This window comes from Paralichthys olivaceus, chromosome 4, assembly GCF_024713975.1.
Source record: "Paralichthys olivaceus isolate ysfri-2021 chromosome 4, ASM2471397v2, whole genome shotgun sequence".
Taxonomy (NCBI): Eukaryota; Metazoa; Chordata; class Actinopteri; order Pleuronectiformes; family Paralichthyidae; genus Paralichthys; species Paralichthys olivaceus.
This window is the reverse complement of record NC_091096.1, coordinates 14,269,117-14,291,524: the sequence shown is the minus strand read 5'-3', so window position 1 is coordinate 14,291,524 and position 22,408 is coordinate 14,269,117. Positions and strand designations below refer to the sequence as shown.

Here is a 22,408-nt window from a genome sequence, read left to right as displayed (position 1 = left end):
CAAACCTCCCTTCACATTATCTATTTAAACAAGACTCTATTTATCATTTGCTGTATCTTTAAAACTAATGAGAGGAGCAAAACAGCATCCACATCATAAAAACAAGTAGATTTGCTTTCCTATCTTCGAAACTGCCCCTCGGTCACTGACCATAACCTCTGGATGCCATCTGCAGGCAAACAACATGACTAATCATTCATTCTCCAGTTTTGATGTTTTGAAAACAGTCAACAACAAAAAAAACTGTTAATGACTTTTTTTTATCAGTGGGCTAAAAGTCTCTGAACTTTTCCTTGCAAACCAAGGAGTCAGTCCATGTTGCGTAACAGTGCACGTGAATTGTAATGGAACAAGAGAGGAGTAGTTTCAGTGTTCGTTCTGCTGTGTATCTTGTTTGTCTTCTGTGTGTGTGTGTGTGTGTGTGTGTGTGTGTGTGTGTGTGTGTGTGTGTGTGTGTGTGTAACTCCGTGCGGGAGGGTGTTTGGCTATTGAAAGATGCAGGGGTCTTGCTATTCAGACTCTGCCAGATGGCTGTTATGTAAAGGGGTAAATAGGACACAAGCCCCCGCTGAAACTAGTGGTGTGTGTGTGTGTGTCTCTGTGTGTGTGTGTGTATGTGTGTGTGTGTGTGTGTGTGTGTATGTGTGTGTGTGTGTGGCCCAGCCCACTGTTACAGAACACTTCCCCTGGTCCCTGTGAGGAGGCTGTAGCTGGCAGGATCCCTGACACTGGTGTTGCTCTCTGGCTGCCCGCTGTCTCAAGCCATGGCTGCACAGCTGGTTGTAGCTCTGCTGGCTCTCGCCTCCCTGGGTGTCTCGTCTGAACCGACCGACTGCAAAGAGCTGCTCAAGCCTCTGGTCCTGGACAGCCACAGCCCTGTGAGTAACGCTGGTCTTCTGTTTGCTGTGTCATCTGTGAGGAGGCTCTGCAGTGCAGTCCCACCGGTTATTGATGTTGCAGAATTGAGCTTTTGTGTTGATTTCATTTTTCATTTTAAGGTTCTTACAATGAGATTGAACATAAAAAATGTATATATTTGGTTCTTTAATGCATATTTTATTATTAGCTGTCCATTCACATTACTGCATGAGTAGAATGTGCCTTAAGCGATCTCTATTTTTAATTTAGTAGCAATTCATAGCAGATAACAAACCAATAATAGGTATTTTCATGTCTTTGCATGACGTTTCTCAGCACATTGGTCCATTACGCTTGTTCTGGAGCTTTTGATCGTATTATTCAAGATCTTCCTCAGTAAAGAAAATTGTTATGCAATTGTGTGTTTAATTTTTTGTTTTCTTCTCATTTTGGCATTCACTCTTTCCAAAGATTCAAGTCCATTTAAGTGGATAAACATTATATTGTATTTTGTCATACTATACTATGTCAAGTTATATTACACTACATTGCATAGTATTGTTCACATCTTATCATTTTATATCATGTGTGTGGCAGATCTATGGGAAGTGGGTGTTTCATGTCGGGACATGGGACGAGCCCGGCCTGAAGAACGACTTGGTCACAGTGAACAGCTCCTGGCTGGAACTGTCCGCTTCCTCTGAAAGCGGAGTCATGACCATCTACTGGGCCGACCGCCTGTGAGGACACTGCAAAGAGCACACAACGTCCTCTGGAGCTCACTGCTCATAGTTTATATTGAGGAGTTGATGTGGATGTTTTTTTTCTCTCATTACAGAAATGATGATAAATGCCTGCAGGGTGCAACCAACGCCACCATCTCTGGAATGACCAGCCACACCACTTGTACGCATCTTGTGTTTTTTGTCTCACCCTCTCTCTCTCTCTATTCGCTGTAATGATTTGTGGGTGATTTGCATCACAGAGAAATGTCTGTATTTCATTAAAAACAGTCACACAAGCATCCAAATGTATCACTAATCTGATAGTGTCTGCTGTATTTTCTTGTGCTCAACTAGAAAAAAATAACATTGGGGGATTTTGTGCTGCTTTAAATCTTTGTTCCACAGTTAACATCAATGGTCACACTTCCTATCATGATGGGAAGTACTATGAGACGTGTGCCGACTGTCTCCTGTCTGAAGACACCACCCTCCTCCCTGACGGCAAGTCAAAGGGACGATACCTGTTTCTCTTTAGTAAGTTTTTCTTTTTCTCTTTTTACTCCATCACTCCTTTGTATTAAAGGTTCAGTGTGTGGAAATTAGTGACATCTAGTGGTGAAGTTGCATGTTACAGCTGAAAACCCCTCACCTCACCCTCCCATTCAAAACATGAGAGAGAACCTGTGGTAGCTTCAGTTGTCATAAAAACCCTGAAGGTACTGTTAAAAAAACATGGTGGCCTCTGTACAGAGGATCCACTCCTGATGTAAGTATGAAATATTTAAATATAAACGGCTGGTTCTGGGGTCTTATATATAAATATTTCATATTCAATTTCTGCAAATAGATCCCTTTAACGTAAATATTACACACATTTTAATTGTTTTAAAGTTTTTTCCTCTTGACTCTTGCCCCCCCACACCTCCTCACTTCCTGTTTTGTTTCTGTGGCCCCTCTCTTATAGCACGGACCGGCAATCTGGAGCCATCCGAACTGGAGACCTTCAAGAAGCAGGCCGATTGTCTGAACTTCCTCCCAGAGTACCACTTTGCAGGCACAAGTCAGTCGTCATTTCATTTCTGCATCTTCCTGCACATTCACACTTCCATTATCACGGCATACCGTTTTCATGGCTCCTCTCTTATTTCAGATCTGTGTGAAGACGACAGGGAAACTGCTTCACCTGCCGTCGAGAACACAGAGAAGGAGCCGACTGAGGCTGAGCCTTCTGCAGAGTGAAAGTGAACAGCCTCCAAACACATAAAACAAGTCCAGCCTAACATGAGCTAACTAGTGTTATGTGATCTGCTTGTGCACTGATGTAGACTTGTGTTGCCACATGAATGTACTTTAGCTCCTTTAATGCCTCCACTGTTTTCCACTGGTTGTGTGTGATAAAATAAAAAGCACTTCTCAGTCTCCCTCATTGTGTCCCAGCCGGTTAATTCTGCACAAGAAAAAGCACCTGGCTTCTCACCACCGACATTTCCTCATCCTCTCTCAAATAACAGCCAGACACTGTCCTGACCCATGTCAGTATTATTATACTTCACTTTCACTTGTGCAGCTCTTTGAAAGTGCACTGCTGTTCCCAGAAACCTCAACAAAGGCCGTTGCCGGGTAACGTCTCCATTGGGGGGGGGGGGGGGGAGAAGGAGTCAAAATTTTAGAGTGTCGCTAGGAGGAGTCCCACAGGGAAACAACCTTTATTTCTGCCAATGAAAAGCTGCTCCGGGTCCAAATGGAGTCTTGGCACGTTGCTGGAGTTCATTCAGGGCCATCGACACGGGCAACAGAAGACTGTTGGGCTGACCATTCAGTGCTGGATAAAAGAAATCACAACCCCCCTCCTCCCCCACATTAGCATATACATATATAAATTTTTGGAAGCCCCTCAGGGGAAATGAATCGGCGTTAGACGGTTTCTGTCGCAGGCTCTTCCTCTGCAGCGCTACTCATCCTCATTTGTCTGAACATGGCTGCTCGTGGTGTTGTGTTGCTCTTGGCTCTCACTTCCCTCAGTGCTGCATTCGCACCCGACTGCAAGGACCTGGTCAAACCTTTTATACCAGACGACCCCAAACTGGTGAGTCATGCTTGTATTTCTGATTTATCACAAAGACACTTGATGTTATGATTATAGAAAGTGGATTATTAGTAAGCACAATGAGAAGTGAGTGAAATACTGTACATTGAAATCTTGACTTGCTTAGGTGTTTGGGAAGTGGGTGTATGTGATGGGAGCTGGTGACCCAAAGCAGTACCACAAAGCACTGGAGTCTCTGAAAAGCTCCTGGATAGATTTGTCCCCCACTTCTGACAGTCAGACTGTGACGCTGCGGTGGGGAGATCACTGTTTGTAAGTTTAATTTAATTAAATAAATTCGAAAAAGTTCTACAGCACAAAGATTACTTTTTCAATTCAGTGTTTCAGTAAGTGAAAGCAAACCTCTGTCATAACTGCTTTTCAGTAATCGGTGTATCCTGGGGGAGGTAAATGCAACAGTGTCTGGACTTGCAACCACATTTCGCAGTGAGTTTATTTATCTTCAGACGAGTCTGCAGTGACACAGACAGATGTTGTGTGATAATTAGTCATTTTTCTTCAAAGAGAATCTGTCTGAGCACAAAGGACACATCCTGCAGACGTGCCCGGACTGCCTGTTGTGGACAGACACCTTCAGAAATGGGGACGTCACCGGTCGATACATTCTGCAGTTCAGTGAGTCCTGTCCTCATCCACACATTTGGGCTGAGTTTCAAACATGCACGCTCCTTTTAAAAAAAATCGTTCTCCTCTTTCAGCGAGGACGGGACAAATAGATGGCAAAAATGTTGAAATTTTCAAGAAGCAAGTCGGGTGTCTGAACTTCCCAGAGAACTTCCACAGCTACGATGGACAAACCGGTCAGTAATAATCAGATTGCTCTCTTATAGAAAAATAAATAACTGTGTCCTCATCTTTACTGGACACTGCCACTCACACAAGTTTCCACAAGGTGGAGATGCTGCTTTCAAACGTGGTTATACAGTGTGTGGTTTTATTATGTTTGCAGTAATTCAATGAGGGAACGCTTCCCTCTGCTCTGAACTCACAGTTAATCTTTTTAAACGTTTTCCTGTTTTTCAGAGCTGTGCCCAGATGACAAGGAGAGTACAGAGTGAGCAGTAATAGAAATAAAAAAACACAGGAGATAAACTTTTGTATTAAGCAAAAACATGTGTAATGCAGTTGTTTTGTTTTGATTGATGCTTCAGCACAAGCTTTGGGAATTACACACTAGCTTTTTATCTCAATGAAAATCAATACATCAAGCGATTCATTTTACATGCTCACCTTTAAAAACCCAACAGCCACTTTTATTGTTATGCTGTAATTACATCACATTACATCATTTTCTTTAGATTAAATGTATTATTATTATTATTATTATGTTATATTCTGTAATTCCTTTAAAATGAGGTTCTGAAAGAAAAATCTGAAAAAAAATTGCTGTGAAATGACTGACTGTGTGTTGAACAATTATATATCCAAGAAAAATTTATTCAAAAGGAAATAAATCCAGTTCAAATTCACATCTTCTACAAAACCTTTTAAACCATACTGTGCATATATGCAGAAAAATGTAAGTATGTAAATATGGCATTTCTATTTTTCCTTCGGTCAAACAGAAGCAGTAATGTTTTAGATGAACACGGATGTATTAAACTGTGGGTGTGTGTTGGAAGTCTCTCAGCCTCCTCATGCACTTAAGCCACCAGCCGGCTGTAGTGGCTGCTCAGGTCCGTTTCAGCGTTCTCCATCTTGCATAAGCTGCTGCTGTCTGTCCGCCCACTGCTTCTCGTGCTGTGGTTCTCTGAGCTGCTCTTCACCTGTGCCAGTCGCCTACATCTGAACACAGCAGCCATCTGCTTCTGGCACTGAGAGGAGCCGAAGTAATAGAGGACAGGATCCAGACAGCAGCTGAGGCTGCCCACGCACAAGGACAGCAGGTACGCCTGGTAGGAGGCGTCACTGGAGCCGTGGGACAGCTGAACGTAGTGGACCATCAGGAGGATGTTGGTGGGAGTGAAGCAGACCACAAACACCACCAGCACAAATGCAGCCATCACCACGGCCCGAGTCTTCCTGGAGCGGTTCTCCACGTTGGCCTCCGCAAGAGCTTGGATGATACGAACGTAACATACGCCGGTGAAGACAAGAGGGATGAAGAAGAAAACAGAGGAGTAGATGGGGAAGAAGTACCGATAGTATGCTTGTAGTTGTCCCACATCCTGCACATCGTGGCAGGTGGTGATGTTCAGGTCTGACAAGTAGAGGGTCTGTCCTGAGGCCAGCAGAGGGCAGACCCCTCCAAGGGCCAACAGCCACATGGCGATGCACACAGCCGAAGCCGTCTGAGGGCTGCGCCATGTCAGAGAGTTCATGGGGTAGACCACAGCCAGGAAGCGGTCGATGCTGATGCACATGATGAGCAGGACAGAGCAGTACATGTTGCAGTAGAAGGCCGCGGTCACAACCCCGCACATGACGGAGCCATAGATCCAGTTGTTGCCATGGTAATGGTAGGCTATCTTGAAAGGAAGGAGCAGGCCGAACAGCAGATCAGCACAGGCCAGATTCAGCATGTAGATCACTGCTGGCTTCCTGGGATGGATGTGATGCACAAACATCACCATAGTAACAAGGTTGAGGGGCACACTGATGATGAAGACGAGGGTGTAAACAGTCGGGACAAAGCTTGTTGCCAGGGGACCCTGGAGAAAACGCTTGACCCCATCTGAGACGAAATAGTGCTTCTGTGGATGATGGTGGTGACTGTGTTTTTTCACCGGCTCCTGCTCCGATCCTGAGCCCAACCCCCCGTCGTCCTTCATTGACAGGTCAACATAGTCCACTGGCTCATAAGTGACAAAGTGCCCAGAGAAAGTCCGAGGCAGGGAATCTTTAAAGAGACAGAGGAGAGAAACTGAACTTTCTGTTTTTAATCCAAAAACAAGGGAGGAAGCTTCATCATGAGGCGCTTTACTAAAAATCATTTTAGTTGAATTAACTCAGTAAGTTTGAGAGCAGCTCAGGAGGATCATGGATTTTTCTGCCTCTGCGACAGACAGACAGGAAATATGTTTCGGGGTTGTTCTCACATATGTGCATTCTTGTGAACACGTTATCTTTAGAACACCTTGAGATAACTCTTTCAAATTTGGTACAAACGTCACAGATTTACTAATTTCATTTTGGTGATTCAAAGTAAAGTTCTGGATGCCCTCAAAAATCATGTTTTTGGCCTCTTGAACATATCTTAAGTCTGTTTTTGTTGTCACAAAGATAAATTTATTAGAATTCAGAGGTCAATGGTCACGGTGACGTCATATAAGTCTTGGACCACAAGGGCGGATTTTTTATTTTGTAAGTAACTGGATTCTGTTTTCAAGAGTTTAATACTGTTTTGCAAAAGACAAAAAATTACAATATCAGGTGTATTGTCAACAAAATGTTTTAAAAAACACAAATACCCTTACAGAGTGTTATTATACATTTAGATTATTACAGTTCACTAACATGTAGCAGCATTTAAAGGTCTGAGGGCAGCTGAAGTCGGATAAAAGTGTCAAAAGTCAGGTAAAAATTACAAGTCGCTCAATCAAAGGAGTTTAACCCTGTAAAAACTATATTAATTTACCCAATAAAAGATATTCAAACTATTCAAGTTCTAAACAATGGTTAAAAGGCAACTTACCATTCTGGAGGGCGAGTGCTGAGCTCTGGAGAGAAACAAATAGCAACAGCCCAGTAGAAAGGTGAACCATGGCTCCACTGTACATCCTCTGAATACGTGTTGAAATTATCTGTTTGTCCCGTCAGACGCTTCAATGTTTTTCTTCAAGCTTAAAACCTGCTATTACAGTTCAGTGTGGACACGCCTCCCCCTCACAGCACACGTCTCCTCCCTCAATACAGAGAAATTATGTGACATGACCAATGAGCTTTAAATATTTCCCCTCAGTGTTTATAGAAATATGTAACAAATAATGTGAAAGTCAAAAACCTTTCAGGGAATGTGGAATTTATTATTCACATCGATCAAACATTAGAAATCACTTATATATTGATAATACACATTAAAAATAGAGCAACTGTTGCTTTAAAAGTTTGAAATGTTTTATTAATTAAAACACGTTGCTTTAAATGCTTTCATTAAAAAGGCACCGGTAAACTACAATGTTTCATAAAGCCATGCTGTTGCTCCACAGTTCAGAGACACAAAGAGAGAGAGACAGAGACACAGAGACAGAGACACAGAGAGAGAGACAGAGACAGAGAGATAGAACCGCTTCAGCTTAAATTTCCAAACACTTAAAGTTTTTTTCAGTGTACAAGAGAGCAATAACGTGTTTACTAGTATCTTTTACATACAAAATATGATTACCATTATAAGTAAATTCTTAAAAATACTTTACATTTACAATTACCACATGGAAAATATAGAGTGGACATATTTCATTGGACAAAAACAGCATTTCATTAGTGGTGATGCCTCAAATTAGAATCAGATGAAACAGAATCACTGTCCTGAACCATCTCGTGTTTTCTGACTAAATTCATTTTGTTGAACAAACTCAAAAGGCACAATCTGTTTCCTCCTCTGCTCCCGTTAGTTTCTCACTTCCCATAGAATTTCTTGTTCAGGAGGAAAATGAGCAAATTGACGTTCACTTTGGCTTTGTCGAACATCTTCATCACAGCCACGCCTTCGTACTGCAGCTGAAGAAGGTCCTGGACACAAAACACAACAGATGCAACAGAAAGTCCGATTAGGCAGATTTATATACACAACATAAATACTAATGTCTGACATATGGAGGTACAATCAGTTATTATATAGATGATTATAGTGTCTCAAAAAATACTGACTCATCACAACAAGAGCGTCTGAACTGGAAAATATTTGCTTTATTCCCATGATGCTTCCAATGAGGCAAACAGGAACTTAAACTGTCTGTCATTTGAGTAATGACCAGTGAGCTGCTTTATATCATGGAAACATTGTGAACTGTTTACCTGGAAATGAAGCTGGACTTTTTCCATCTCCACTCCCATAAACTTGGCCTTTACCTCGAAATCTCCAACTTCCTCCGTGGGTGAAATGTCAAACATGACATTTTTGAATCTGAGAGGTGAGAAAAACATTAGCACAGGGAAAAAAGTGATAACACGGCACAATGGGAAAAATAGGACCCTCGTTTATAGATTTGGAAAATTTCCAAATGACTTTGGAGAAACTGAATCAAACATATCAGCTCTTTTTCCTGTTGAGCTGAACTCACTGGTTCGTCTGAAGCCCTTCTATCTCCAGGATCACTCCCTTCTCGTGCAGCTTCGCTCCAGTGTACTTCAGAGACTGAGGCTTCCACTTCTTACTGCCCTTATCATCTCCTTTGCTGTCCAGTTTTATAGATTTGCGTGAATTCCTGGATACACAAAACACAGCAATACATTTTAAGAAATCACAAGAACTCTGGCCACATCACATCAAACCAACAGGAAGCACGGACATCGCATATGAACAAAAACGGATTTTGTAAAGCACTTCATCCTAATATGGTGCAACTCACTTGCGGTTGAGGTTATCCAGGCAGGTCTTGATGTAGGTATCATAATAATTCATCTGGTCCTGGTAGAAGGCAGTTTTCGAGTTGAGAGCTGTCAATGCTTGCTGGAGCTTCACAAGCTCGGCCTTTCTCCTCTGTCTGTAGCGTCTTTGGTAGCGAATGTCCTGTCAATTACAAATATGACATACGTAAAGGCTGAACAGGTCCAACAGTGTTTTAGAACTAGTGTTGAAGAAGCATGTCCCGACCTTTGATATGCCATTGATGAGGTCCTGGTATTTGTCACCAGCAGTGGTGAGGCCTGCCTGCTCCAGGTTACGAAGGTTCCTCAGGATCTTCCTCTTCTTCTGCTCCAGAGGCAGCTGACCATCCTCCAGCACGGCTGGGTTACTCTTTAAACCCTCTGGCGTCTGAGCGTCCTGAACTGCCCGGCGTTCCACAATCTTTGTATGCTCCAATTCCTTCAGGAAATAAGTCATATTAGCAATAACTGAACACATCAGGTTCCAAAAAAACAAGAACTAAATGAATTACATATATTCTTTTGTTTTACCTGTGGTGCTGTAGCAAGAGTCTCAAGAACTTCAGGCAAAGTCTCTCCAGGTTGAATTCGAACAACATCCACTATAAGCTTTTTTGTCCTAAAGCACAAGAAAATATTTTAGAACGAGAACTGTGCTGTCGCTGACATTACACCTGAAATAAAAGTTACACTGATCGGCTAAAACGTTAGAATTGGTAATTGGGTTGAATGTTGTGTCAGATCATATTTATTTACAAAGAAAGAATCATATATGCAGGCTTGGATCCGAATAGATGAAAGATAAACTTGTTGTTAAAGGCAGGGCTTATTTTAAATATAGTTCTTCAAAATTGAAAGTATTTTAATGAAATTTATAGCAAATCTGTTTATTTTCCAAAGTGATGTTAGCATGGCTAACTTACTGCTCCACATTTACTCTTTTTAAAATATCCATATGCCAGAAATGAAGAGACCAGCTCTCCAGCACAGTCTGTTACACGGATACATGTTCACAAGCAAGATAACCCTGACCACTAAACTCTGTCCTTTATGGACAGGAAATGATAGAAGAGCAGGAAAGATAACAAAGGCAAGCTACTTAGTGATAGCCATAAAAAACACACTGTGTCAAAAAGGAGAAGTGAAGTGCATCACACAGCATTTACAGCAATCCCAAACTTTATATTGAACACTTGTGTGGCTACGTGGTCCGATACCTGAAATCAGTTATTTATTGATTTGTAATTATGTCTTTTTATCAATTTTATTTTGTCCTCCATTTACAAACTTACTTCGTCATGAGAGTCTTCAGGTCTTGGTCGTCTCCTTCCAGCAGCTCAAACTTGCTGGTAAGTGTGAGGGAGATTTCAGTCTTTGCAAGCTGGTTCAGAGCGCTCTCTCTGTTCGGGTCATTTGAGTCGACGGCTCCTTCACCTGAAATAAAACAGCACAGCCTGTATAACGATAAACGCCCTAAAGCAAACTTGTGATTGCTATGAATAAAGAGTTTGACATTACCGAGCAAGGACTCTACATCAGGGACGTCTCCAAGGTCCTGCAGCAGCTCGTGTAGTAAGTCATTGTGGTCTGGAGAGATGGCCTCCAGATGTTCCAACAGCAGCTGAAGAAATACAGATGTGATTGTGTAATTAGTCACTTATTGTGGCATAAATGTTGCTTTTTATCAATGAAAAGAGCACATTTATGGATCACAGGTTAGGAAGTGTCTCTTACAAGTCAAACCAATTCTTGCTTAGTACATTTTAAAAACATGTAATTTATATTTATATATTTGTAGTGTAATATTTACTATGTTCGTATTGCAACAAACACACCCATTTAACAATTACAAATAATAATAAATGCATATTGTCTCAATTTAAACAAGGAAACTATACAATTTAATTGTCAAAATTAACTAAAACTATTAACTAAAACTATTATTATTATTATATATACTATTGCTGCCATTATTACTATATACTGCTATTATATTGGTATAATTACTGTCTATATAAATATATATTATGTTATATTGTATACTATATATATATATATAAATATATACTGTACTAATATTCTTATATACTGTCTAACAATAACATTACCATCATATCATTATTACTATTATCATCATATTGCCACTGCACTACTTGTCTGCCTATTCATCTTGTGTTTCTGTTTCTGTTCTTTTTACCTAAATGTTTTGTTTTGTTTTGTTCTATTGCATTGTGTTTTGTTGTGTTCCGATACACAAGCTGCTATGACACCTTAATTTCCCTCCGGGGATGAATAAAGTACTCTATCTATCTATCTATCTATCTATCTAAAATTGGGGCTGAGAGAACTTTTGCCCATTCTCCATTGTCTCCATTGTTCCTTGTAAGTGTGAGTGAAACTGATAATAAAGGGACAGATGGATTTAACACACTGACGTCCTCACCACTGACCTCCTTTCTGAGGAAGTGGTCTGGAAATATAAAGAAAGGAAACAGCACAATGATGGAAAGAAAGTAAGAGAGTGCAGGAAACAAGTCATTTTAAAAAAAGGATGAGAAAGGGACAGAACCATATCCTAACTGGAATAGAATTCTGAAGAGCAAACACCTCTGCCCAGGCCCAACAGCCCCTTATATTCAGTCAAACTGCACCAAACTCTCACACTAATAGACAGCAGTCCAGAATTTTTTCACTGTGATCCAGTAAGTAAAAATGCACTTTATTAGACTGCTAGTGTTATTTTTTAATGTAGACTTGACATCATGAGTCATTGTCGTGGATCTGCAGGAAGGTCAATTTGATCCAGTTTATTCCACAGCCTCATTTTGTTTGGATTTACCGAGTGTGTATTGATGATCTCCTCAATTGAGATGTAGATGATAGGTTTGCTCAAGTTCACCATGTCTGAGTATTCATCGATATTAAACTTCTCCTCTGGTTCAGGGACATCACACGCAGACTGGAAAAATACCCTGGAAGAAAAATAACTTTTAGTTAGTGAATCAGCCTCAGGTACTGACAAAAGTGATGGAGGAAACTAATCAAAATGCTGGTGACTCATGGTGATTTTTTTGGAAGATTTATGCGCTTTCCAATAATTACAAGATCACTGATAATGTGATGCAGATAAGAACTTGAATTCTGGCCCACCCAGAGTTCAATTCATCACTTGCTGATAAAGTAGCTTCTTCCTTTAACCTGATTCTGACTCTCCAAGAAAAACATGTTTATTGGCAGGATTTACTTTTTAATCGTCCTGTCTTTGTTATCGGAAGGAACATTTCTTCTTTCTCTACCACACCTGGTTTCCCGCTTCTAAGCATGAACCAAACAACACTGTATGTAAATTCAACATCATGGAGGTTGTACCTTTCCCTCAGTGCTGCCCCCGAGCATTGACAGAAAAATAAAGGTTTCTACAGATCATTTGTAACAGCTATGCATGCAACATCATTTTTCTGTCAGTGTTCATTTCTCCTTTCTTACCGAAACTTCTCATATGTCTGAGATATGTAGTTGTTCATTGGAGTCATATGTGCGTTCTCGCCCTCAAACAGCTTATTGGCCGCAGAGTGCTGGAGCATCTTTGCCACAGATCCCAGGTTACGACGCTGGTCAAGGTGGAGCTGCCCTCCTGCTGACATGTCGATGATGTCGAAGCCGTCGGGGGCCACGATGGCTGGGTTCATGTAGCGGTAGTACAGCAGGTTTCCAACAATCTTCCATGAACAAAAAAAAGGAAACATCATTAAAATCTTTTGTAAAATTAAACTGCTCCCACCTCAGCATATTCACAATAAGATGGCGTATACTGTGCTGTGAGTGGAAATGTATACAATTTATTTTTAAACTTTTGAGGGCTGCTACCTTCATCAGCTCATCCTCTGAGGCATCTGGAAACTTTTCATGAAGGCTGTTCTTCAGAACTTTTGCTATGTATCTCATGCCATAACTACATGCAAAACAAAAAGCAATGGTGGAACATGAAACACAACAACATGCATTCACAAACATTTGACAAATGATAAAGCAAGCTAAGGACAGGGAGAATAAACCATTGATTTGATGCAACAAAAACATGAATCAATGACGCTTGTACTAATGTGTTTCAGTCTCTTTAGATGTACAGTATTAATAATTAGTACCAAAGTACCTTAGTGCCCTGTCTATACAATAGCACCACCTAGTGGTACAGTTTTCACAAGTGTGTGAATATTTTAGATTACAGAATGAAAACATAATATTTGTGTTTCAATCTCAAAATTAAATTACTTGGACATAACTTGTGCTGAACAAACCACAGTTATGTTCTTCTCTTGAGCAGATGACTGCTTTTATCACTGCAATAATTATCTTGTAATGACAACATCCTAACATGCAGCTAAACCCTTAATAACCAGAATGAACAGTTTATGACATACTAAAACATATAATCATATCCTGTCTATCTCTATTTTACGCAAATTATGTTGATGAAATATTAAAAATGTAAAAATAGAAATGAAAAATAGGGTGAGAAGATAGAAAACAAATTTCTTTAGATAAAAGCATGAGACAAATAATGTAAACCTCTCAATTCAATTGATTAAAATGCCTCATGTGATAAATAAATTTTAAAGTAGGGGGTGGAGTATGAATATTTTATTATTTTTAGTATGAATGGCTAAAAATATAATGCTGTCCAGCACAACACTACAGACACCCCAAATTATGGCCTCTAGACTTGACTCATGTCCTTCATACAGTCACAACCCACATCTAAATTTAAACTTTTTTAAGGTAGTATTTTTTGCATGGTGTCTGTATTAAAAGTGTAATATGTTTGTTGTTTTGGAAAAGATTACACTTTCAGTGACGAATGTGAAAGGTATGTCCTATTTATTCTTCCTTGAATATCTGATTTAAAAAAAAAATACAATCGATAAAATTGAGCCTACTGAGATGCTCCAGCACTAAAAAAACAAAACTGTGTGAGTGGACAATTGACATTTAACAGATCCCCAAACTTACGGGATATTATCCAGCGAGGAGACAATGGAGTTCAAGACTTTATCTGTAGCAGTCCGTAGTGCTAGACTGGACGCCTCCAGCCTGCTGCGTACTTCCTCATGTGACATGGCCTGTTCAGGAGTCACTTCATAAGGCAGCTTGCTGAGTGAGGACAACAGCAGGCAAACATTGAAACATATTAAAAACATTCTGAAAAAATCCAACACAATAAGCAACATTTTATAAATATGTTCTCAATTATGTTAACATTGCATGACAATGCACATTTTCGACAATTCTTCCTTGGTACTGGGTTCACAGACGTTCAGATGTTGAAATGAGTGGAAACAGAGGCTCCAGACAGTCGGTCTAACACACTATCTGATTGTTTGCTTTGGAAAGAGATTAGCAGTAATTCAAAGTACACACACTGGGTGAAAACATGTAAAGGCTCAAAGTATGTGCACTTGACAGAAAATAATTGTGTGATATAACTACACAGAGAATAAGCTTAAGTCTCATGCTTTAAATCCTACATGTATATTGTAAATCATTGTCAGCCTGACACCTACCTGGCCTCCCCAGTAGCCGTCTCCAGCTGGTTGACCCAGGCTTTGTACACGTCCACCGGGTTGGTGTTGATGCCTAAACTCTTGTTTTCTATGATGTCTTTGACCACAGGGGCCAGGAGCTGCCTGAGTGTGTTGTGGCCCCGGGCACCTCTGTTGAAGCTCACCACCATCTTGATGACGGTTGGGTTCCCCGTCACTATGTCTTGGATCTGGTCCACCTTAGAACTGAGGCAAATGAAGATGATGGTACAGCAGATCAGTTGGGTCCATGAAACAAACAAAATATGTACATGTATCCAAGGAGACTAGTATCTTTAAGGGTAGAATATTTCTTCAGTAATGTTCAGAGCAGGAGTTCTCACTTGATTTCCTCCTCCAGAGCAGTCTTAAAGAGTTTGAGCAGTAAGTATTCCTCTCTTTGGTTGGAGGCATAGTTATACAAGGTGAAGATCACAGTGTCCATAAACTTAGTGGACTTGTTCTGGGGCATCTGGAAGATCAGCTTGGCCAGGTAAGATGGATTGGTCTTAAAGGGAGTAACGAGAGAAGGAGTGACATTAAGTGTGGTTCTGCAACTGAACTAAAATCTAATAGATGTGAGTTGTAGTTTCATTTGGAGTAAATTAGGTAAGTTGGACACATTTTTTGTAATACCTGTAACAGGTAAAAGAGATGTTGGTACGCCTCCAGTTTCCGTCTTTTTCCTTTACTCAGGCCCTTGATACCCAGTCTGTCTCCTGCAGTCAAGTCATCTTTACTCGCTTTACTTTTCTTGTTCTTCATCTTCTTGCTATGGGACACAACATCCTTTTCAAGAGAAACAGATGTCAAATTTAATATAAGATGTAATAATAGAAATGTAATCAGAGTCAGAATCAAGCAATGATATCTTCCCCTCAACACGTAAAAGTGAGGGTTGCCAACCTGCAGCGTGATCCTGTTCTTCACTAGCAGTCCAATCTTTATGTCCATCAAGTTCAGGTCTTTCTCCATCTGCTGATTGGAGCGAATCTTGGTGACGACCTCCTCCCTGAGACGTGTCACTTCCTGCTCTTCCTGCAGATCCAGAGGACTCTGCTCCAGCAAGTGGACAAACTTACGCACAACTGACAGAGGAGGATCCTTGGCTCCAGCTAAGATTTGGTAAATGAGCAAAAGCACTCGTCACACACACACGTACACATGTAACGATATGTTTTACCATATTCCCATACGTGTCTTGGGCTGGGCACTATAGACAAAAATCACGATATTTATGGCCCAATATCTCCATTGTGACACCAGTGTTTAAAGTAATTGAGGGATGGCAGCTGGTGCTTTTATTAATTATTCCCGACTATAATGCAGCATTCAAAACTAGATAAACACTGATGTCACAAATGTTACAACATAAAAATAATTAAAATAATCAAAACAATGTCTGGTCTCACATCACAACATCGACTTTATGTCAATGTAGCTCAGCTCCTCAGAAACCTGCAGGAGTGTTAAATGTATTTTTGACTCACTTAAAGTTCTGTAGTCATCTCTGGCTTTGTTGGCCTTTAGAAAAGCCTGGATCTTCACTATTTCTTTTTCCTACAAACACAGTGCACAATCCAAATCACACAACATGGAAGAAAACTGCACAAAACCAGAGGATGCTGACAGAGTGAAGTGATACTCACATGATCTTTAAAGAACTGCAGCCTCTGATTGTATCTACGTTTGGTTTTCCACATTTTCACGAAAGACTGGATCTAAAAACATTAGTTTCAAGTCAAGTCTTTAATTTAAAGGCAATTTCATGAATCTTACCGAGCTGATTGTGTCTAACTCCCAGTTACCGTGGCTGAGGATTTCCAGAGACATTTACAATAGCTTTACAGTTTTCTATTCAACTCAATGTGATTTTTTTATTATTTCTCACCATGACAACTGAAGCAACATTTTTCTGAAGCAAATTCATTCTTTCTTTGTATATTTTCCTTTGTTTGAAACCCTTCCAGCAAGCCTGCAAAAAAAAACAAACTTTGAAATAACTGAAAGTTACATGTGGAAAGTCAATAATTATTATGCGTCTGACTTAGAGTCAGTTTTAATGTCTTCATAACAGTGATCTTGGTATTTTGATATTGCATCAGGGATCACTTGATATTACCTGATTACTGACATTATTCTCATTTCACAGTTCATAGTGGAGCAACACATTACCTGCAATTTGACCACATGTGGTTCTTGTTGGTGTAGATACTCCATTCTCTGAGCATGTTTTTTTCTGACCAGGTAACCTCTGACCCTCGCCTGCAGCTGCGTCACGAAGGATTCATTGGCCAACCATAACTGTTCCCTGTTATATTCTGCCATCACACAGCTGACAACAGTCTGAGAAGAAAAAGGCACGTTTTCAAGTTATTCATATTTTAAAACAGTCCCAATGTGGGGAATTAAATCTGTACTGGACGTGGCATCAGACAGTATTAAGGTTAATTCACTTTTTTAAACTTTGTGTTTATTCATTTTCAATTCTTTTAAAGTTTAATTGACATAATTCATTGTACACAGTACCTGGATTTTGTCTTTACTGAGTTGGCCACCATTGTGTTCAAATCCTTCAGGCTCCTCCCAGGCGCCCTGTCCAGTCTCCAGGTTATAGTAGTAGTCATATCTGTCCTTGATGCAGTGTTTTACCCACACACTTTCTGTGTTGCCTGGAGGAAGCAGAAACTGCCCCATTAGACACAGTGAACATTTTACTGACTGCCAACACAAAGCATCATATGTTTCAGAAGCTACCTTCAGAAGCAGCGCTAACTTGTGTCTGCTCCAGTTCAGCCTGGTATGTGTCAGCACATTCAGGCAGCATGGCTTTCAGTCCTGCACATGGAGCCTGCAAAGCCTTCAGTGTATTCTGGGAGTCACCCTCAGCCACGCTCCTGTTAATGTCAGCTACTGCTCCAGCCACTGGACAAATAAACAAGAGTGAACCAAAGAAGCAGAGTCAAGATGTGCTGAGTTGAACATGAAAACAACACAGTAAAAATAACACCAAGTGAGTAAGGGATAATTAAACAAAGCAAAGTGGTGATTCGATAATAATGATGCAGATGAGATAATGACAGCAACAACAACACACAGGCTACAACAAACACTGCAGTATGCATGTAACTGAAGGGGAAGATATGCTCCTGAAAAAGGAGAAGAAAAAAACAAAAAAGAGTTAAGTACACTTAGGTGCAAAGTCTGGTAATCATCAACATGTGTCATCATTTCCAGCCTGAACTACCACAGAGCAGTTCAAAGAGAAAACATCTGCAAACAAAAGCAGCCATGACCGTTTTACAAATACTTTCAGATTAACAGGACAGTATTGTGATTCATGGAAGCACTGAAAGAAACTCATTTAGAGCAGTGATGAACTTGTGCAGTGATGTGAAAATAATGAACTTCCTCCAGACAATCAGAATATTGTATCCTAGTTTTCTTTGAGATAATTTGATATGGATGAGTGAAGTTCAGCTCTGTGTACGTACATTTAAGAGCCTCCTCTTCATCCTGATTGGCTGTGAGTATGGCCTCTTGAATTTGGTCCAGCCACAGTACTGCAGACTCATCTCCAGAGTTCTGGAGTCAAGGGGGAAAAAGCACATGCTGATTTGTCTTGTTTTTAAAAGACACCAAATATTACTTTATGCACACAAAGCATTGTACATCCATAGCTGAACAATATTAAATTGATATCAGATTATAAATCATTGAAAGCAATTTTAATTAAAATGTTCGAAGTCAAGGTTAGAAATTCTTCCAATTAATTAATAATATTAATTAATCAAGTTTGTGGATTTTTGTAGATGCAGTTTTAAACTCTATAGCAGTAACACTGCATAGCAACACTGGTGCTATTAGAGCAACAGCAAATAGACAGTACCATTACCTCTGTGTCCAGAGGCAACAGCTACGGAAAAGGAAAAAGCTATAATTAGTTACATTGAAGCACAGATCATATCCTCACCCCCACTCAACCAGCCACTTTCTAAAAACAGACGCTAACATTGAACCATCACAACAAGCACAAGGAATATTATTTCAGCCTGACGTGTATTTTTGTTCTGAGACTAATTTGAGAACTCTACTGGGGCCACAGAGCCAACAGGATGGAAGTCATCGTAAAAACAGACTGGGAGTAGCTCTGTTGTTTTTATCTGCATCTGACTGATTATTTCCCACATTCCAAAGCAGCTTTATGTTTTGAGAACAGGATCAGTCTTGTTCCTGCAAATAATGCACTGGAAAAAAATATCCACTGAGTCACAGTGGATATTTTTATGAAAAGAATATTTCTGAATTTTTGTGTAAGTGATATCATATCAGTGTTTCTGTCAAACCAGAGACTAATCAACACTGAAATCCGCCAGGAAATAAACTAAAACATCTGTTTTTACCATAAAAGCTTGGAAAATATTGTTTACTGAAATGAAATGGCTCCATTTTGAAACCTATTCTCCAGTTATACATCCATGCTCTTATTACCATATAGCGCAATAGTGGTGGTATACATTTCCATATAATACCCCCAAAAAATAAGCATATCCCTGTAGTAACTCCTCAATTCTAGACCCTGGCTGATGAACAAAAACTTGTCATCCTAAAATGAATTTAAAAGTGAAATTACTTTTAAAACCAAACCCATAAATGACCTAAACCACAATACACTGTAAAGTGATTAGTGTAATTTGTTCCGCTCTTCAAAAAAAGCATTGAGTAGTATCCTCCCACCCCAGTGAGTCAGTGGGCCGTTACTGATGCAGGCAGAAAGGCAGTTTAGTTTTGAAGCCCAGACAGGAAACATGCTCACTGCACCACACAAACAGACAAACATCCCACATACACTAGCGGGAAGCTGAGCTCGAGCTCACACTGTCATTAGTTTACTGTTTCGATGTCGAAACACTAAATTTCACCAGTGGAGAACTTTTACTGAAAAGATGCAGCATCAAGACGGATGAGGACCAGAAACTTTTTCTCAAAAACCGGGGCTACAGACAGAAGAGTGAGATGGCAGACCTTGTGTCAGGATTCATTTTTTGTCTAATGGCCATGCAGACTATTCAGCATGAGGGTAAGTTCATCACAATACTATAAAAAATATTATTTTAAAACGTTTTTTAGCTAGGGTCTATTTTGCTACACTGCTTATAGATGAATTCCCCAAAGTAACACAACACAGCTTTGAGTACTTTACTTCAGCTACAAATATAATGCAATTAAAAACATTGAAAAATGTTGAACTGCATGATAGAATGAATGATACACGGCTGATTAAATCATGATTAACATTTTTTATATATTACTTATATTACTTAAGGTGTACTTTTGTTATAAAACTAAAGGTGTTTTAAAGTAACAGGATTGATTTTGTCCTCCCCATTTATAGGAAATCGATCCAGGACCAAAACCAAAATTTCATCTGTTGTGATACCAAAAACCTTCAAGGGGTGGATGTACAAACATAATCACACAAACCATCTACCAGCTCTCCATTCCAGCACAAACCCGTGGCTCTACGTGAACACAGAGGACCCGGTGACAGCCTACACCACTGGGATTATCAGTACCTGGGTCATACCTTCAACATATATCCTGGCCATGCTGGTGGGCATCCCCTCCAACGCCTACATCCTGGGCTTCCTCAGAGTCAGACTCAGAGCCAAGTCCATGCCCACAGTAGTTCTCTACCTAAACCTGGCCTTGTCCGACCTGCTACTCCTGCTCTCCCTGGCGTTGCGTGTTCACTACCACTTCAGTGGAAACAACTGGATATTTGGGGAAATATCCTGCCGGCTCATCACAGCCTTGTTTTATGGTAATGTTTACTGTTCGGCTCAAACTATAGCATGCATAAGCCTGAAGAGATACCTCGCTGTGGTCAGACCGTTTTTGTACCGGAGGATGACTAAGACTACCCTGGCAGTGGGGACATGCTTGGTTGTATGGTTCCTGTTTGGGGCAGCTGTTGTGCCAGAGCTTCTCTTCAGGCAGAGCTACCACATTACCCCTCTGGGAGTCACCACCTGCCATGATGTACTTCCTCTGGAAGAAGAACCTCACTCCCAACTGATTCTGTACAGGCTGATGCTGGTTTTTCCGGGCTTCATAGTGCCCTTCCTGATTTGTATCTATGCTCATGTGGCAGTGGTATACCACTTAGGTCAATCTGGTTGTGACTGGAGAGCTTTTATCAGGGTCAGTACTCTGGTCTTTGTCATCTTTGTGGTGTGTTTCTTGCCCAGCGGCATCCTGCATATCGCCCACTACATCCGTCTGTTTTCCAGCGGGGACGACCGGCTGTATGGATACTACAGAGTGGCGGTGTGTCTCTGCTGCCTCCACAGCTGTCTGGACCCCTTCCTGTGTTTCCTCATTTCCAAGACGCCAGCCTCAGAACTACAATTCATTTCACTCCGTGAGATACCTCAGAGACGGGGGGTTATGACATGAGACTGGATGTGTGTGCACAGAAACAAAAACAAATCCTCGCTGGACCATTGTTGGACACAGCAGGGAAGCACAAGAAATAATGATGTGAAGGTTAGGACTGAGGCAATGCTGCAATTACTGTTGGGTCCAAAAAAACAACAATGATCTTTGTAACACAAAGTCTTTGTACAGTGTAAGGAAATGATTATGTAAATTGTGTTACAAGACATCATATTCTATATTAATGCATCGTTCCACCTTTTCATTACTGAGAAATGAGAGGCTGCTGTGGAAATCTGATCAAAGTAATAAGGAGGAATGAATTGTTCAAACACTGGTTAATTCAACGATAAAGAACTTTGCATATTTTGCATTGTGGGGATGTGGGATATGTAAGCACATTTTCCTACACGTCCTAAATATATGGAAAAAAGACAGGGTGAAATTACCTGGCAGATAAGTTGCTTGGTATATTGTAGGACGTCATGGTAGTGTTTGGCTGTGGCTGCATTCACCCCACTCAGCTTGGCTGTAGGAAGAAGCAGGGCTGCAAGAGTCTGCTGATGATCACCTGAGTTAAGTGCCTCATTGATCTCTGCGATGGCTATGATGCCTGGACAAGAAACATTGAAACTTGATCACTCATTGTTTTTAATCATTGTATGTTTTTTAAAAGTTGTTCTTAAATGCCTACAGCTAAAATAAGGAATAAAAAATGCTGGCTCAAAAGCCCTCTCTTATTTTGTATAAAGAGTTCATTAGTTTAACTGAAGAAGGCAGATGCTACAACATGTGATCCAAAACTCTGCAGACTTTCTTACGTTCATGCTCCTCTTGGACCTGAACGTTGACTGTGTCGATGCACTTCTGAACATCGTTCCAGGTGAGGAACTCTTGGCCATTGGTGAGAGCCTCAGCTCGCTGTTTGATAAGTGTGTCAGCATACCTAGAGGAGAAGTTTCATAACATCATATGAGTCACTACTCAGTAGCCCATCCTGGTGTTGACCAAGTAGCTGTGCACCGAGGGAAACCTGGCACACAGTGACCTGCAAGCTAAACGCTAAGTTAAAAGACATTCTTTCTATAACTGTAATCTTTTGAACAGATACATTTTCCATATCATCATAATTTTACTTCCACAAGTACAAAAGTTGATTCAACAAAACTAGG

General features: G+C 40.5%; 4 protein-coding genes across 5 annotated transcripts in view; 2 read left to right on the top strand and 2 right to left on the bottom strand.

Moving 5' to 3' along the window:
- The first annotated feature begins 615 nt into the window (after positions 1-615).
- On the top strand, positions 616-3,004 carry LOC109638083 (saxitoxin and tetrodotoxin-binding protein 2-like). Its single transcript, XM_020100871.2, has 6 exons — positions 616-878; positions 1,456-1,598; positions 1,697-1,764; positions 1,989-2,117; positions 2,548-2,643; positions 2,734-3,004. The coding sequence occupies exons 1-6, from the start codon at positions 765-767 to the stop codon at positions 2,820-2,822; spliced, it is 639 nt and encodes a 212-aa protein (XP_019956430.1). The 5' UTR covers positions 616-764; the 3' UTR covers positions 2,823-3,004.
- A 1,101-nt stretch (positions 3,005-4,105) lies between these two features.
- On the bottom strand, positions 4,106-7,483 carry f2r (coagulation factor II (thrombin) receptor). The gene is made up of 2 exons (XM_020100829.2): positions 7,325-7,483; positions 4,106-6,529 (listed from the first exon to the last, which is right to left on the bottom strand). The coding sequence occupies exons 1-2, from the start codon at positions 7,407-7,409 to the stop codon at positions 5,334-5,336; spliced, it is 1,281 nt and encodes a 426-aa protein (XP_019956388.1). The 5' UTR covers positions 7,410-7,483; the 3' UTR covers positions 4,106-5,333.
- Positions 7,484-7,634: 151 nt separating this feature from the next.
- iqgap2 (IQ motif containing GTPase activating protein 2) overlaps positions 7,635-22,408 on the bottom strand; it is a 30,180-nt gene continuing 15,406 nt past the window's right edge. The window contains exons 14-39 of one of the 2 annotated variants that reach the window (XM_020100998.2): positions 22,058-22,182; positions 21,686-21,849; positions 18,694-18,714; positions 18,293-18,383; positions 17,556-17,723; positions 17,328-17,470; positions 16,974-17,144; positions 16,690-16,773; positions 16,448-16,519; positions 16,289-16,358; positions 15,705-15,913; positions 15,435-15,587; positions 15,143-15,306; positions 14,781-15,005; positions 14,230-14,370; positions 13,087-13,171; positions 12,706-12,938; positions 12,059-12,191; positions 10,738-10,840; positions 10,512-10,653; positions 9,751-9,838; positions 9,446-9,658; positions 9,201-9,361; positions 8,913-9,056; positions 8,647-8,755; positions 7,635-8,361 (exon numbers count right to left, since the gene is read on the bottom strand). In XM_020100998.2, coding sequence (XP_019956557.1) covers positions 8,248-8,361; positions 8,647-8,755; positions 8,913-9,056; positions 9,201-9,361; positions 9,446-9,658; positions 9,751-9,838; positions 10,512-10,653; positions 10,738-10,840; positions 12,059-12,191; positions 12,706-12,938; positions 13,087-13,171; positions 14,230-14,370; positions 14,781-15,005; positions 15,143-15,306; positions 15,435-15,587; positions 15,705-15,913; positions 16,289-16,358; positions 16,448-16,519; positions 16,690-16,773; positions 16,974-17,144; positions 17,328-17,470; positions 17,556-17,723; positions 18,293-18,383; positions 18,694-18,714; positions 21,686-21,849; positions 22,058-22,182 — 3,526 coding nt within the window. In that variant the 3' untranslated portion in view covers positions 7,635-8,247. The remainder of the gene's footprint in view (positions 8,362-8,646; positions 8,756-8,912; positions 9,057-9,200; positions 9,362-9,445; positions 9,659-9,750; positions 9,839-10,511; positions 10,654-10,737; positions 10,841-12,058; positions 12,192-12,705; positions 12,939-13,086; positions 13,172-14,229; positions 14,371-14,780; positions 15,006-15,142; positions 15,307-15,434; positions 15,588-15,704; positions 15,914-16,288; positions 16,359-16,447; positions 16,520-16,689; positions 16,774-16,973; positions 17,145-17,327; positions 17,471-17,555; positions 17,724-18,292; positions 18,384-18,693; positions 18,715-21,685; positions 21,850-22,057; positions 22,183-22,408) is intronic. The other variant, XM_020100999.2, reaches the window with a different exon arrangement.
- On the top strand, positions 19,243-21,976 carry f2rl2 (coagulation factor II (thrombin) receptor-like 2). Its single transcript, XM_020101000.2, has 2 exons — positions 19,243-19,878; positions 20,194-21,976. Exons 1-2 carry the CDS (start codon positions 19,815-19,817, stop codon positions 21,255-21,257), a joined length of 1,128 nt encoding a protein of 375 aa, XP_019956559.2. The 5' UTR covers positions 19,243-19,814; the 3' UTR covers positions 21,258-21,976.

Bases quoted from the DNA above. Each gene is read 5' to 3' on its own strand.
- f2r (XM_020100829.2), bottom strand. From the start codon at position 7,409: ATGTACAGTGGAGCCATGGTTCACCTTTCTACTGGGCTGTTGCTATTT. The intron at 6,530-7,324 runs GTAAGTTGCCTT...GTCTCTTTAAAG, and splicing joins AGCACTCGCCCTCCAGAATG to ATTCCCTGCCTCGGACTTTC.
- LOC109638083 (XM_020100871.2), top strand. From the start codon at position 765: ATGGCTGCACAGCTGGTTGTAGCTCTGCTGGCTCTCGCCTCCCTGGGT. The intron at 1,599-1,696 runs GTGAGGACACTG...CTCTCATTACAG, and splicing joins ATCTACTGGGCCGACCGCCT to AAATGATGATAAATGCCTGC. The intron at 2,118-2,547 runs GTAAGTTTTTCT...CCTCTCTTATAG, and splicing joins ACGATACCTGTTTCTCTTTA to CACGGACCGGCAATCTGGAG.
- f2rl2 (XM_020101000.2), top strand. From the start codon at position 19,815: ATGGCAGACCTTGTGTCAGGATTCATTTTTTGTCTAATGGCCATGCAG. The intron at 19,879-20,193 runs GTAAGTTCATCA...CCCCATTTATAG, and splicing joins GCAGACTATTCAGCATGAGG to GAAATCGATCCAGGACCAAA.